The sequence below is a fragment of the Eretmochelys imbricata genome, chromosome 3, assembly GCF_965152235.1.
Source record: "Eretmochelys imbricata isolate rEreImb1 chromosome 3, rEreImb1.hap1, whole genome shotgun sequence".
Taxonomy (NCBI): Eukaryota; Metazoa; Chordata; order Testudines; family Cheloniidae; genus Eretmochelys; species Eretmochelys imbricata.
The window spans coordinates 170482551-170497956 of record NC_135574.1 but is presented as its reverse complement, the minus strand read 5'-3'; the positions used below and the strand labels follow the sequence as shown (position 1 = coordinate 170497956).

The window sequence follows — 15406 nt, the reverse complement described above, 5'->3', positions numbered from 1 at the left end:
ATTTCAGTGATTTAAGAATAAAAAGAAGTTACACCATGAAGGAACAAAACAGAGTGAAGCTAAACTGGGTAAAAAGGTGTAACAAAAGCAAGAGAAGTGTAGTCAGTTATATTATTAATAATTTTTAACTAGAAAGTTGGTTTTCAATGTAAATCAATTAAAGATAGTACATGTTCAACAGTGTGAAATACTGTTCTTCCTTATGAGCATAGCAACACAGATAGCTTTCATCATAGAAGAAAGTGTTGGGCAGTTTTCAAGCTCTGCATTAGGACTGGGAACCTAAAGCAACCGAGAAAGACAAGACCACCAATAAAATTAAGTTACTCACTTCTAACTTTCTCCTCTTACTTCTTCCAAGGGGGCACGGCTCGTCTTCTTACTCCTCCCAACTTCTGTCTGCATTTACCACCTTTATTTCATTGCATCATTTCTCCTCTCTCATCAGTACTACAGGTCTTTCCCATTTGATGGGCCAGAACCTCTGGTGGTTTAAATCAGCACAGCTCCATTCAATGGAGCTAGGACAATTTTTTCTATCTGAGACTCTGGCTCTTTGTTTGAGTGCTACTGGGGTGGGAGGCAGAGAAAGAAGAGGGGTCTTCTACTTCCCCACCGATTTTTTCCCTCTTTTTTCAGTAATTCACATTAAAAACAGAGAACTATTGGGAATTTGAACCGTGTAAATTAACAAGCACAATTCAAAGCGAGGATAATACAATACTATGTCCGTTTATTTTGACAAATGTAGTTTCATTTTGAAAATTCATTACAGCACACGTAGTTGTTCAGGAAAGTATCTTGTAAAAGTAATTAAGGTTTGGTAATAGGAGAGTGCACTAACCACTGTGCGCTATATTGTGTAATTGCTGCAGCATACTCTAGTATTTTTACGGGGTGACTAGTGAAGTGTGTGATAGCGAGGTTCTACTCTACTTACTCCTCATGTTATAGCAATCTTTGCCCTGGAGCAGGTGAACAAAGGTCATTTGTTCTTCTAGAGCAGGAGCTCTCTTAGAATTTAAAATATCAAAAAACAGAACCCAACCCAATAAAAATAAATTGCAAAAATTTTCCTGGTAAACTATAATGTATTCCACATGCTCTCTCTTATGAGTGGCAGTGGTGGCTGTAATCAATTTAGCTGATCGTAATGAATTATGTGCAGTTATGTAGTGCTTTTCAAAGGTGAGTTTCCTCATGCTATGCTGGGGTACCTAAGGCAAGAAAGATTAAGTATTTGGTCTGCATCATACTTAAGATTGACTTTCATGTACAGATTTCAAAGTTAGATGAAAAGTTGAGTAAGCATTATGATCTCCATTTTATAGGGCTTGTCTACAGGGGCAGTTACTGTGCAGAAAGTTAGATGAGAATTTACACCGCACTACCCTACCCTAAGAGTATGTGGGCACTCTTACCATGCGCTAAAAGTGCTGTGACAAGATGGCTGATGTTAGTCTGGTGGGTCCTGCGCTTTTCTTGGCATGGAGCTAAGATGCCACCCCTTGCCCCTGTTCTTGGGGTATCGATGGCCCCACTAGTGGCCCAGAAAGGTGGTAAAGGAGGGAATTGGGGGAGAGATCTGGGTTTGCTCCTCACTCTGAGTCCCAGCCCCTCTCAACCCCTGCAGGTTCTTACCCTCTTCCCCCTTGGGTGGGGTACCTGCAGTCCTTAGGTGCTGGGGAAGGGAATCTCCTTCCCCTACTGGGGCAGGATCCCCTTTACTTCAGTTCTCTGATTTTCCAAGTCTCACAGCATACCTCCAAGCTCCTATCCTCTCTTCTTCCTCCTCCCCTGTCTGCCTGAAGCAGGGGAGTTCATTAGGTTCCTAACAGGGCCTTAATTGACTGCAGGTGCTCCTATTAACCTGCAGCCACCTTCCCTAGTCTACAGGGAACCACGCCTTAATTAGCCTTGAGCTTATATATTTCCCCTCTAGCACTCTCCCACTGCTCCCTGGCCCTCTGTATCACAGTGCCCTTGGTGGTTTAGTGTAGTAGATTTTACAATGTATCAAGCTCAAATGCACAAAGATGCTTTTACTACCTTGCTGTGCTGTAACTTCCTGTGTCAACAATCCATAGATGTAGAAACTGAGGTAGAGAGGTTAGGTAACTTAATCAAGCCATACAGTGAGTCTGTGACAGAGTTGGGAAAGATTTTTGTCCTATTCAACTGCCAGGCCTCTGTTCTATCCACTAGGCCACAAACGCCCTATCTTGAGGAATGGAAAGTACTTCCTTTGACCAGGGTGAATGAGCTTCCAGCTACTGATGACTTCTCCAGTGGGCTGGATGTAGTGGGAGAGCTAAAACTCCTTTGCTTTACCAACCTACAGTTGTACCCTTCTCTTCCATTTGCCTTTGCTCTTTGTCTCTTTATCCTTGCATCCCTTCTAGTTTCTAGATCCTCTCTCCCAACAAACACAGAGCTCCCTGCATCAGTGAGGATGGCACCTATGCTCATAGCATTTTCCAGTACGAAACCAACTACAACTCTTTTCTGCTTTACTCAGTAGTATCAGAGTAATTTAAAAATGAAAGGGGGTATGAGTAGAAACATGATAACATGTTAAATTAACCCCTCCCCCAAGTTTTAAGGTTGTTTAAGGATATGATGGCAAAAATGCTCTTGCAACATTTAGCCAAATCCAGCTACTGTGTCTTTTAGATTTAGTAACAAACAGGTTGGAGGAAATTTCTTTTGAAATGTCGGTGTCCTCTCAAACAGCTCAGGGTTATAATCCCAGCCATATAAGTAGGATGACCAGACAGCAAGTGTGAAAAATCGGGACGGGGGTGGGGGGTAATAGGCGACTATATAAGACAAAGCCCCAAATATCAGGACTTTCCCTATAAAATCAGGACGTCTGGTTACCCTACATATAAGTCTCCAGCTCCAAAGTGGCTGTGGCTGAGCTGGGTGGAGTAGAGTGGGCAACCTGTTGCAACCACACAAAAAAATAAGCTTTCTTAAAGTTTCTTACCGGATATGTGTTGCAGGAAGGGACTCATACTGGCGAGAAAGAAAGAGCTCTCTGTGTTTCAACTGATGTTTCTGTTTATCAGTCAAATCAGCCTCATTTGTTGTTTCAGACTCTTCTTCAACTTCTTCTGCACAAGGATAGAAGACAGGATGAAATTAGCTTTGCTATGGAATACAGTTGTGGACGTTCACTTTTTTTTAAACCCTCTAGGCAACCTGCTTGGACATTCTACAGAAAATTATTCATCAATTATTGTAAAACAGGTTGCCATTTTATGCATTCTAATAACTAGGGATGAATGCTTTTAAATATTATGTGTGTTATTTAATTCCTTTAAAAATGATGTTTTCTGTTCCTCTATTTGTGCTTAGGAGTTTTTCAGATGGTCACAAGGGGAACACTACCATTCCTCTTTCACCTCCTTTCCCCTTCTTTTCTTCATTATGCACACAGCTGCCCACGGTCGCTACTGTTCAGCTTCAGCTCTGCTGCTACTGGTAAAACCATAGCAGGGCCTGGGGACGAGCATGCAGTCAACAAAATAGCGAAACTGCCTAATGCACAATGTAAACAAACTGCACAGAGAAAAATATTAAAACCCCTAATTGACTTCAGTTAGAATAATCTAACAATATTTTCAGATGACACTATGTTTTAAAAGTTGTCAGTATCCCTCTAATACAGGGGTTGGCAATCTTTGGCACATGGCCCATTCAGGGTAATCCGCTGTCGGACCGCGAGACATTTTGCTGATGTTGACCATCCGCAGGCAGAGACCCATGTAGCTACCAGTGGCTGTAGTTTGCCATTCCTGGCCAATAGGAGCTGCGGGAAGTGGTGGGTCTCCGGGGCATGCTGGCCGCTGCTTCCCACAGCTCCAATTGGCCGGAAACAGTGAACTGAGGCCACTGGGAGCTGCGGGGGGCCGTGCCTGTGGACTGTCAACTTAAACAAAATGTCTCATGGCCCAACAGGGGATTACCCTGATGGGCCATGTGCCAAAGATTGCCAACCCCTGTTTTAACAGAACAGAAGAAAAAAGGGGCATAAATTTTAAATATAAAAATAATTTGTTTTATTAAAACAATAATAAGTACTGATATAACACTTTAAAAGATTAAAGACTTTTATAAGATGTGTGCCCTTTTAGTTAATCTTTAAAAGCAGAGGCCTTTATGGAGTAAACTGATAAAATACTTCATATTTTGAACCTATATAAATCTAAAATACTTTGGAACCAGCTTGGCACGTGGTAAATCCCACTGGGGGGATTGGGAGTAGGTATTGCAGGGCAGGACAGTAGTGGGATTAAAAATCATACAAAGCAGTGCTCTAATCCTGAGTTACTGCTATAAAACTTGCCTGAGAATACTCAGCAAACACTGCCTCTGTATTGGCAGGGTTCCTCACGTGTTCCCTGTAGTTAATTAAAGGAAATACTGAGGCCAACTTATCTATTCTTCTAAGCAGCATGGATATTTTACAAACAACCCATGTAGTACGGATGCTAAACTCTTAAGCCTGCATGTTCTCTCATGGTAGAATCATGATTCTCTCCAAATTCAAGATTGCTATCCTACTGCATCTGCTCCTCATCCCCTTCTGGCTCCCTAGTGGCTCTTCTCATAGTGGCAGGGGAGAATACTCCCTTAAGTGATTCCAGCTCCATCGAATCCCAGTTCCCCTACCTATCTGTCTATCTGCCCTATTGGGTGGGCTGCATATGCAGGGAAGTGAGAGAAAAGAAGCTCATTCCCTACAGCCACCACCCCCACACATACCTCTGTAACCTCACCAGAAAAGGTAAAACCACCCACCCCTAGTTACATATGACAAAACAATTAAGTAATTAAAAGCAAATTTCTCCTGAAGAACCTGAGCCTGCAGGTGTCTCAGTTCTGACACTCCAACACACACAATGCCACATACGCCAACGTTAAAGACGATAACCCTTTCACGGGGTCTAGCTAATACAACAGAGCCAAGCTGCCACTGAGCGCACATGAGGTACCTTGATACCGAGCTGTTGCCACAGTACTACTATGGTAATTACTTCCTCCATTTAATTTGTGTAGAATCTTACTGTTCAGACAATGTACCAGAGGTCAAGTCAGCTTAAAAGTTTACATTTGTAGAGATTTCTATGCTACTGAAAAACAATTAAAGAGGAAAGGGAATGAAGGATTGACACATTTTTCTTTTAACAATCAAGAGAGAGAAAAAGCAAAAGTTTACCTATTGTACAGGAGACACTGCACTATTCAATGATATTTTAAAATTGTTATAGAAGTGTTCATGTCTGTTACACACTGTTAAATTTCTTACATGGCGATCAAGGGCTCATCATAATACTAACTTCTTCTCTGATTCCCTATAGGCATATCAGGGAAACTTGAGTTACTTCAGATGCAAAATTTTATTATAATCTTCTTTATGAAGTTAGTAATTAAAGATGAAGAACAACAATGGGAAAAAATGTCAAAGGTTAACCTTTCAAACACACAATGAGTTTGACAACTACAGTGAAGGTGAATCATTGTTAGAAGCGATATTTGTTTCGGCTAACAAATCCTAAGAGCAAAATATACAATGAAGTTCCAAACAGTCTTTTCCTCTTCAAATATAAAAAAAAAGTCAACAATTCTATTTAGAGTTTCTTCTGTTTACAAGTCCAAGCTCTTGGCATTCTTTGGGTATTTTTATTTCATCTACAGTCTGAAAAACAGCAGAGAAATTAAAATTCTCTGTTTAAGTTTACCAGCCAGTCTGAACGCATAATTTAAGGAAGTTATCCAGGGACTAAAAGCTTTTGCGAAGTCCAATTCCATTATACCCATCCTTCCCCCCCAAAAAGACTATATTAGCAGAATGCAGATGGGAGCAAGTAATTACTTCAATAAAGCTTTATTGAATCATGGGTCAAAGTGGTAAAATATAAGTAGCAAAACAAAGGCAACACAATCAATCAACAAAATCATGACCAACTAGTAGTTATAAATAGAAAAGAAATGGTACTACAATGTTTTTCCTGAGATTTTACAGGCACAGAACTATGGACACCCATAGTTGTGAATCCCACAACCACCACAACTTGGCCATATTGCATAAATATAGCATACAGCATTTATAAGGGTACAGTACATATAGGGTTAATTTCAATGCCTTAACATACTGTATATTCCCAGACAAAAAATTGCCTAACTTAGAGTTGAGGTTGATCTAATTTATTTCTCATCAACACGATCATCAGTTAAGGGAATCTTCATTTACATGCCATAACATCATATTACCCATATTATTGCTTTCTTTGACCTGGATGACTACACACAAAGGTGTACAGGATTAAAAGTGTGATTTTATACAAATTTAAACCAGTGCAAGTTTGCATATGGACACTTTTATATCAGTTTTAAGTCTGATTTATATTGGTTTATCTTGCCACAGTGAATTTGCAGGCACAAGAATAACTGATAAAACAAGTTTTAAATTCGATGAGTCTTCACAAAAAAAGTTGCACCACTTTTACTAAACTAATTTAAGATAAACCAGTATAACTTGTGTGTGTAGACAAGCCCAGACTCCTCTTTCCCACAACTCCCTTGCACTTCAACCATATAATTAACTACAAAAGCACACTACCCAATTCCTCTAAATCACATTCAAATGTAAAACCTTAAATACACAAATATAAATCCAACTATAGGTGTAAAAAGAAAAGGAGTACTTGTGGCACCTTAGAGACTTACCAATTTATTTGAGCATAAGCTTTCGTGAGCTACTTGAAGTGAGCTGTAGCTCACGAAAGCTTATGCTCAAATAAATTGGTTAGTCTCTAAGGTGCCACAAGTACTCCTTTTCTTTTTGCGAATACAGACTAACACGGCTGTTATTCTGAAAATTATAGGTGTGTGTGTGTGACATTCCCCTGCAAAGTTATCTGGACCGGTGATCTGCTAGGTCATTCCAATCCTTGACTCTGGGAGCCAGCCTTACCCTGCTCTGCTGTGAGAACCCCCACTCCTGGGCTGTTCATGAACAGCCTCTAGCATTTGAGCTGCTTAGATTGTACAACCAAATGACATTAGCCAATATCTCCTGTCAGGGTTCCCTCCCCACTCTGAATTCTAGGGTGCAGACATAGGGACCTGCATGAAAGACCTCCTAAGCTTATTTCTACCAGCTTAAGTTAAAAACTTCCAAGGCACAAATCTCTATTTGTCCTTGGACTGAGGTATGCTGCCACCACCAAGTGATTTAGACAAAGTATCAGGGAAAGGACCACCTGGAGTTCCTATTCCCACAAAATATCCCCCCAAGCCTACACCCCCTTTCCTGGGGAGGCTTGAAAAATAAACTAGCTGAGCACAAACCAGACCCTTGGGTTTGTAGGACACTAAAAACCCAATCAGATTCTTAAACAGAACTTTATTATAAAGAAAAAAATAAGTAAAAGAAGCACCTTTGTAAAAATCAGGATGGAAGGTAATTTTACAGGACAATCAGATTCAAAACAGAGGATTTCCCTCTAGAAAAAACAAAAATTACAAAAGCCAGGGATAAACCTCCTACTTAGCACAGGGAAAATTCACAAGCATAACAAAAGATAAACTAACCCGTCTCCCCTGGCTTACCTATACTGGTTGCAATATTGGAGACTTGGATTAGGATGGGTTGGAGAAGATGGATTTCTGTCTGGCCCCTCTCAGTCCAAAGAGAGTCCCCACACAAAACAAAGAGCACAAACAAAACCTTCCCCTCCCTCTCCCCCCCCCCAAGATTTGAAAGTATCTTCTTTCCCCATTGGTCCTGTTGGTCAGGTGCTAACCCAGTTATTTGAGCTTCTTAACCCCCTACAGGTAAGAAGGAATTCTAGGCTACACTTAGCTGTATGTTTATGACATCTCCCGATCCAGAAACAACCCTAGGAACCTCCATCTTGCAGTGTCCAGTTATGCCTGCTGGATGCTGCAAGCTTATGAGAGTTCATCAATTTAACAAAGAAACGGATATGTACTGGGCTTGTTATCCCAAGGGGAGTCTCTGACTTGCTTCAAACCAAACGCACTGCTTCAGATAGAACAAACAAATATTTATTAACTACAAAAAATAGATTTTACGTGATTATAAGTCAAAGTACCAGAAGGCAGATTTGGTGAAGTGAAATGAAATAAAAGCAAAATAAAAGCTGATCTTAACATTTTCAGAGCCCTTACAAACTTAGATGCTTCTCACCACAGGCTGGCTGGTTGTCCTTCAGCCAGGCTCTCGCCTTTGATCAGCACTTCAGTCACTTGGTGGTCTGTAGATGGAGGTGAGAGAGAGAGACACGAAGAGCATGGCAAAGTCTCTCCCTTTTATCATGTTCTTTCTTCCCTCTTGGCTTTGCCCCCCCCCCCCCCTTCAGGGTCAGGTGAGCATTACCTCATCGCAGTCCCTAACTGACCAAGGGAAAGGGGTGTCACTCACTCGAGAGTCCAACAGATCCTTTGTTGCTGCCTAGGCCAGTGTCCTTTGTTTCTGTGACGCTGGGCTGGGTTTGTCCCATACATGCCCTGGTGAGGTGTGAACTGCCCCTGTGTTCCTGGAGAGTTTTGCCTGGGCTTGTTTTAAGCCATGAGGACACATTTTCAGCCTCATAACTAGATACATGAAATTACAACTTATAACATAACATTACTATAACAACCATCCCCAAGCAAGGTTTAAACCAATACAACAGCATCTACACATGAAGTTGCATCAATTTAACTAAATTGGTTTAGTTAAACATGTGCAACTTCATGTTTAGACCAGACCAAAGGAATAAACTTTACATTCAACAATTGTTAAATGCTCTCCTTTCTCGCATACCTCTTTATTCTAAACTAAGCCTTAATTTATAAAAACATGCTTCATGTGTGACCAACGTGACACAGAACCTACAGCTAAAAGAATATAAAAATACTGTGACTAAGTAATAACGAATTAACTGCAAAGATCAAAGAAAAGACACAACTGTGCATGGATTTCTTTTCAGTTTAGCAAGGGCAGCACCAATGACATCAAGTTTGCGTTTGCAGCTAGGATGCTAAAGGTAAATAACTACACTGTATTGCTTTGTTTACCGTCAAAACAAATACAAAGAAGGAAATTTTAAATATATGAGCAATATTGTTCACATTGCAGATTCGAAGCTCTCTCAGGTGAGCAGCTAGTCAATTTGCCTAGCGTATATGAGGATTGTTGCCAGGTGCTGTATTGAACCGAATTGGTCGTGATAGTTAACCCTTTGCAGTATAGTTAAGTTGCTTAACCAACTCTGGGCTAGAATATTCAAAAATCAGTGAGACAACTCACATTGGTGAGCATTTACTCACATGAGTAAGGGCTCCACAACCTAGCCCTCTCTGCTTATGCCAGTTTAGGTCACATGTATCGTATAGTTTGTTCAGAATGACCAAAACTATTCTAACACAACTCATCATTGTGTGGGTTACATACATACTACTATCAGATAGCACTGAAAATCTAAAGTAAAGTTCATTTATACTATAGATCTGTTTTAGATATTGCAGACTTAAATATACCTTTCACAAATTTTCACCACTGTTCTTACAACATTAGTTATTTTTGTTTAAATGAGGATTTACTCCCTCATATCATAGCTTCTCTGACTTTATTTTTTTAGAAGACCCATTGTTTTTAAAGAACCTTCAGAAACTTCAGGAAGTTACCTTTAAATAACCATTAAAAACCAGTAAGCCATATTGATTCACAAGTAATATACGGATTTTTTTTTTTTTAATTATCTGCACGTGCTTTCGTCCTACTAAATGGTGTTAAAGTGACAGTTACAATGTCAATTACAATTGACTTTCTCATGTTTATCATAACACTGTAGCAAAAATATTTGGTGAAAAATTATTCCAGTTTAGAAAACCGGGGGGGGGCGGGGGCGGGGTGGAGAGGAAAGGAGGGAGGAGGAGTTTCAAATAAAAATGAATGCTACTTCTGAAAAAAAAAAAATTTACTATGATACATTTATTTCCCCTAAAGGAAAAAGAATATATTCTGAGTAGTCTTGTAAACTAGTTACAGATACAGTGGTACATATATTTGATTTTTCCATTTTTCACCATTTGAAACTATTTATATGGCAGTACAAAGTCTGTTGATTGAGTAAATAAAGGTCTAATGGAATTGTGGAAACAATGTTGAGCACACATTAGTGGGTCAAAGGTGGGGTACAAGGAGCTGAACTGATGTGTTGCAACTTTTGATCGGAAGTCTTTCTATTCAGATTGTAAACTCTCTGGAAGGGAAATGTCTTGTTACGTGTGTACAAAGTACCTAGAATATTTGGAGCAGGTTGTAAGTACCATACATTTTAATTTAAAAACACTACTTAAATAGTGTACAGTAGTTATTAAAAAAGCTTAGAAGTCAGGAACTCAGATTTAATGATAAAACAGATGTTTGTTAATCACAAAATTAGTACATCATAATTTAAAAAAATTAGAGTTATCGATTAATCGTGATTAACTCAAAAATTAATTGCAATTAATTGCAGTTTTAATCACACTGTTAAACAATAGAATATCAATGGAAATTTATTAAATATTTTTGGATGCTTTTCTACATTTTTGAATATATTGATTTCAGTTAAACCACAGAATACAAAGTGTATAGTGCTCACTTTGTATTATTTTTATTATAAATATTTGCACTATAAAAAGTGCAAACAAAAGTATTTTTCGATTTACCTCCTAGAAGTACTGTAGTGCAAGTTCTTTATCATGAAAGTGCAACTTACAAAGATAGAGGTTTTGGGTTTTTGTTACATATCTGCACTCAAAAACAAAACAATGTAAAACTTTAGAACCTACAAATCCACTCAGGCCTACTTCTTGTTCAGCCAATCGCTAAGACAAACAAGTTTGTTTATATTTAAGGGAGATAATGCTGCCCACTTCTTATTTACAATGTCACCTGTAAGTGAGAACAGGCATTCACATGGCACTTTTATAGCCGGCATTGCAAGGTATTTATGTGCCACATATGCCAAACATTCATATGTCCCTTCATGCTTCGGCCACCATTCCAGAGGACATGCTTCCATGCTGATGATGCTCATTAAAAAAAATGTGTTAGTTAAATTTGTGACTCAATTCCCTGGGGGAGAATTGTATGTCTTCTGCTCTGTTTTACTCACATTCTACTACGTATTTCATGTTATAGCAGTCTCAGATGATGACCCAGCACATGTTGTTCGTTTTAAGAACACTTTCACTGCAGATTTGACAAAATGCAAAGAAGGTACCAATGTGAGATTTCTAAAGATAGCTACATCACTTGACCAAGGGTTTAAGAATCTGAAGGGCCTTCCAAAATCTGAGAGGGATGAGATGTAGAGCATGCTTTCAGAAGTCTTAAAAGAGAAACTCCAATGCGGAAACTAGAGAACCTGAACCATCAAAAAGAAAAACAACCTTCTGCTTGTGGCATCTGACTCAAATGATGAAAAGGAACATGCGTCTGTCCGCTCAGCTTTGGATCATTATCGAGCAGAACCAGTCATCAGCATGGACGCATGTCTTCTGGAATGGTGATTGAAGCATGAAGGGACATATGAATCTTTAGCGCATCTGGCACATAAATATCTTGCAATGCCGACTATAACAGTGCCATGCAAATGCCTGTTCTCACTTTCTTGTTTACAGTGTCACCTGAAACGGCCAACATTATCTCCTGCAAATGTAAACAAAACTTGTTTGTCTTAGCAATTGGCTGAACAAGAAGTAGGACTGAGTGGACTTGCAGGCTCTGAAGTTTTACGTTTTATTTTTGAATGCAGTTTTTTTTGTACATTTTTAAGTTCTCTTTATCATGAAAGCTGATTGCACTACAGTACTTGTATTAGATGAATTGAAAAATGCTATTTATTCTGTTTTTTACAGTGCAAATATTTGTAATAAAAATATAACGTGAGCACTGTACACTTTGTATTCTGTGTTGTAATTGAAAAATATATGTAGAAAACATCCAAAAATATTTAAATAAATGGTATTCAATTATTGTTTAACAGTGTGATTAATCACGATAAATATTTTTAATTGCTTGACAGCCCTAAAAAAAAGTCTAAGTCCCAAAAATAGTAAAAAATTATGCCCATTATCCCCTCCTTTCTGATAGGAGAATCCTGGTAGCTGCCACACAAAATAAATTAAGCACTTTGTTGATTATTCAAAGTACGGCAATACAGTATATTGTTGTACAGTGATATAACCTGCACCCAACCTCTTGCCACACCAGATACCAGAGGCTTCCACCGGATAGTTGTGAGTAGGGGGCTGTTACCAGTATGTTCCAGGAAGATACAGAAAAGGCTGATCTGAGGTTGTATCTGGACTTCTGTGTCTCTAACCAATTTAGGAAAGGTAAACAGGGCAGAGTGCTGTGTCCCACCTATGGTTGGATGATGGAGGAGAGTAGGGTTCTGTGTGAGATTTTATTCTCTCTAACCCATACCTTAAGGCATCCAGTCTTTAATTAGAGGATTGGTTTAGAGCTCACAAGATAATAATATGTCGACATTTCAGTGGGAATCTGTGGCCTTTCCACTCCACCTTCTAATCACTAGACAACATAGCTTCTCTATTAGTATCCGTCTATATTTCATTTGATACTTAATGAGGCCCAGATCCTGCAAATATATATACACACACACACACGTGCTTAACGTTACATGTATGGACTTGACTGCAAGCGGACTAACCATATGCGTAAACTGTACAAGCATTTGCAGATTTAGACATTAAATTACTATTTGTATTGCTATAGTCCTGGACCAGAACCCCATTTGTTGGGTAAACCACAGAAAAAATTATAAATTCTGAAAATAATGTTTATTCTGCCAGATATTTAACCACAAGAGATTTTTACCCAAAGAAAATACACAAACACATAAAAACTTCTCCAGGAGGTATCACATTGCTCTTCCCCAACTTTCTTTTTGAACTGAGATCTTGCCTATTTTTTCCACTAGCTATAAACGTTACTTGTAGTCAGGAAATGCTATTTCTAGCGTGAAAATTACTTTTTGTACTGCAAAAAATAGTAAATAAACAAAACAAAAAACACCCTGTAAAATAATAGAAAGTGGAACCAGCAAAAAACAAACGTGATAAACATTTTCCACACAGCTCTACTAGATATAAAAGCTTGTTAAAGAATAGTCTTTCCTGTTGTGATAGGCATCTATCTATGAAAGGTCATTCTAGGGCAGAGCCCTTCTGCCGCCACCACCACCCCGGGGCCCCAGGGATTGGTGCCAGCAGCATCTCAGAGTGGCGCGGGGGCCTGCGGCAGCACAGGGGGCAATCCCACGGGCTGGATCCAAAGCCCTGACGGGCTGGATCCGGCCCACGGGCTGTAGTTTGCCCACCCCTGGCTTAGGGACAGGATTCATAGTTCCAAACTCTTGACAAACAAATATAAAAATTTAAGTATGCAGAGTTTTAAGAACTGAGAGCACCTAAAATTCAATTTTTCAGTATGATTCCATAGTCTACTAACAGAGTCTACACTGGCATTTCCATTCACTGTGCTAATGATTACAACAGAGAAATTTAGGCAAACCTAAGTTGGTTTTCTAACTTCTCATATCAATAGGCAAGGAAACAGCCTTTCAAAATCTGCTGGCAGAAAGAGAAAAAAAAGACATGTACAAACATTTTTTCCCCCTCAGAATGGCATATGATCCATTATTTTACTGCCTGGATATGGAGGATTTATCCTCTCTAGTGTCAACAAAGCTCCAGTCACTTCAAGAAGAGGATATTTTCTTGGGGCGGTGCCAGAGGAGATAGGGAAATGTGTCTGTTCAGCACATCAAAATGCAAAGCCTGGCTGAAGCTTTCTGGGGGTCGTTTGTTTCTTGAACAAACTCAGATAAGTCTCAGCAAAGCACCATATCTGTGTTTTGAAAATGGTGACCACATAATCCAAATGAACTTATACTTGTCATAAAATAAAAGCTGCATTAGGATGTTGATAAACTGAAAACCAGAAAGGGGAGAGGGAAAAGAGTTCACTAAGCCGCAGACTTAGATTAATATAGGGTTGCCAGGTGTCCAGTTTTCGACTGAAACGCTCAATCAAAAAGGGACGCTGGTGGCTCCGGTCAGCACTGCTGACCGGGCTGTTAAAAGTCCGGTTGGTGGCGCAGTGGAGCTGACAGACTCCCTGCCTGGCTCCAAGCGGCTTCCAGGAAGTGGCTGGCAGGTCCAATTCCTACGTGGAGGGACAGCCAGGGAGGCTCCGCACATTGCCCCTTCCCACAGGCACCGCCCCAAGCACCAGCTCCGCAGCTCCCATTGACCTGTGGGGAGGGGCAGCGGACTGAGCCCCCTGGCTGCAATCCACCTAGGAGCTGGAGGGACACATGGCTGCTTCCCAGGAGCTGCATGAAGTCAGCACTGCCTGGAGCCCACATCCCAAACCCCCTGCCTCAGCCCAGAGTCCTCTCCCACATTCCAAACTGCTCGGCCCCACCCAGAGCCCATACCCCCATCCAGAGCCCTCACCCCTTCCACACCCCAACCCCCTGCCCCAGCGCATAGCCCCCTCCCACACCCTGAACCCCTGGGCCCCACGAACCAGCCCGAAACCCCTTCATGCACCTGAAAACCCTCATCCCCGGCCCCACACCAGAGCTCACACTTGCAGACAGACCCCTCACACCCTCCCATACCCCAATCTCTTCCCCAGCCCTGTGAAAATGAGCGAGTGAGCTAGGATAGGGGACAGCGAGCAACCAGAGGGAGGGGGATGGAGTGAGTGGGGGCAGGGCCTCATAGAAGTGGTGGGGCAGGGGCGTTCGGTTTTCTGCAATGAGAAAGTTTGCAACCCTAATTGCTTCATATATTGTTTGATAAAAGCAATGTCTGGAATTACCACCACAAAACTCTCCTCTCATTTAGAGTCCTAAGTCATAATCACAGAAGTGTACTCCAAGAAAACAGAAGCCATGCATAAACAGGAAATTTGGGACAAGAAATGCTACAGGTGCCTTGGATATGAGAAAGCCCATCAGAAAACTTGTAAGGGTTCTTTACATAAATCCTGGAACTGCTGAAGTTTTTAACCCATTCCACTGATAAGGAAAGCAAATTAGCTACTATGTCTCTTCATCCAGAAGAAGGCAGACTATCATATTAATTCTCCATTAAATTATGTGTATTTGAATGTGCATACTCTATAGTTATTTTATTTCACAACAGGAGACCTGAATAGTCACCCATCATCAATTTTCTGTCTACATTAAACTGTATTTGTACAACTGCAGTTCAAGCCAAAAAAATCCAGTCAATATGGTTCTCTTCCATGTATTTTCAGGGATTTTTTCATGCTATTATTGCGGCTGTGTGGGATTTAAAA

General features: G+C 40.3%; 1 protein-coding gene across 1 annotated transcript in view; it reads right to left on the bottom strand.

Annotated features, from left to right (window-relative positions):
• Positions 1-15406, bottom strand: part of MTA3 (metastasis associated 1 family member 3) — a 152054-nt gene that overhangs the window by 113426 nt on the left and 23222 nt on the right. Inside the window, exon 4 of the mRNA XM_077811966.1 lies at positions 2990-3116. Coding sequence (XP_077668092.1) covers positions 2990-3116 — 127 coding nt within the window. The remainder of the gene's footprint in view (positions 1-2989; positions 3117-15406) is intronic.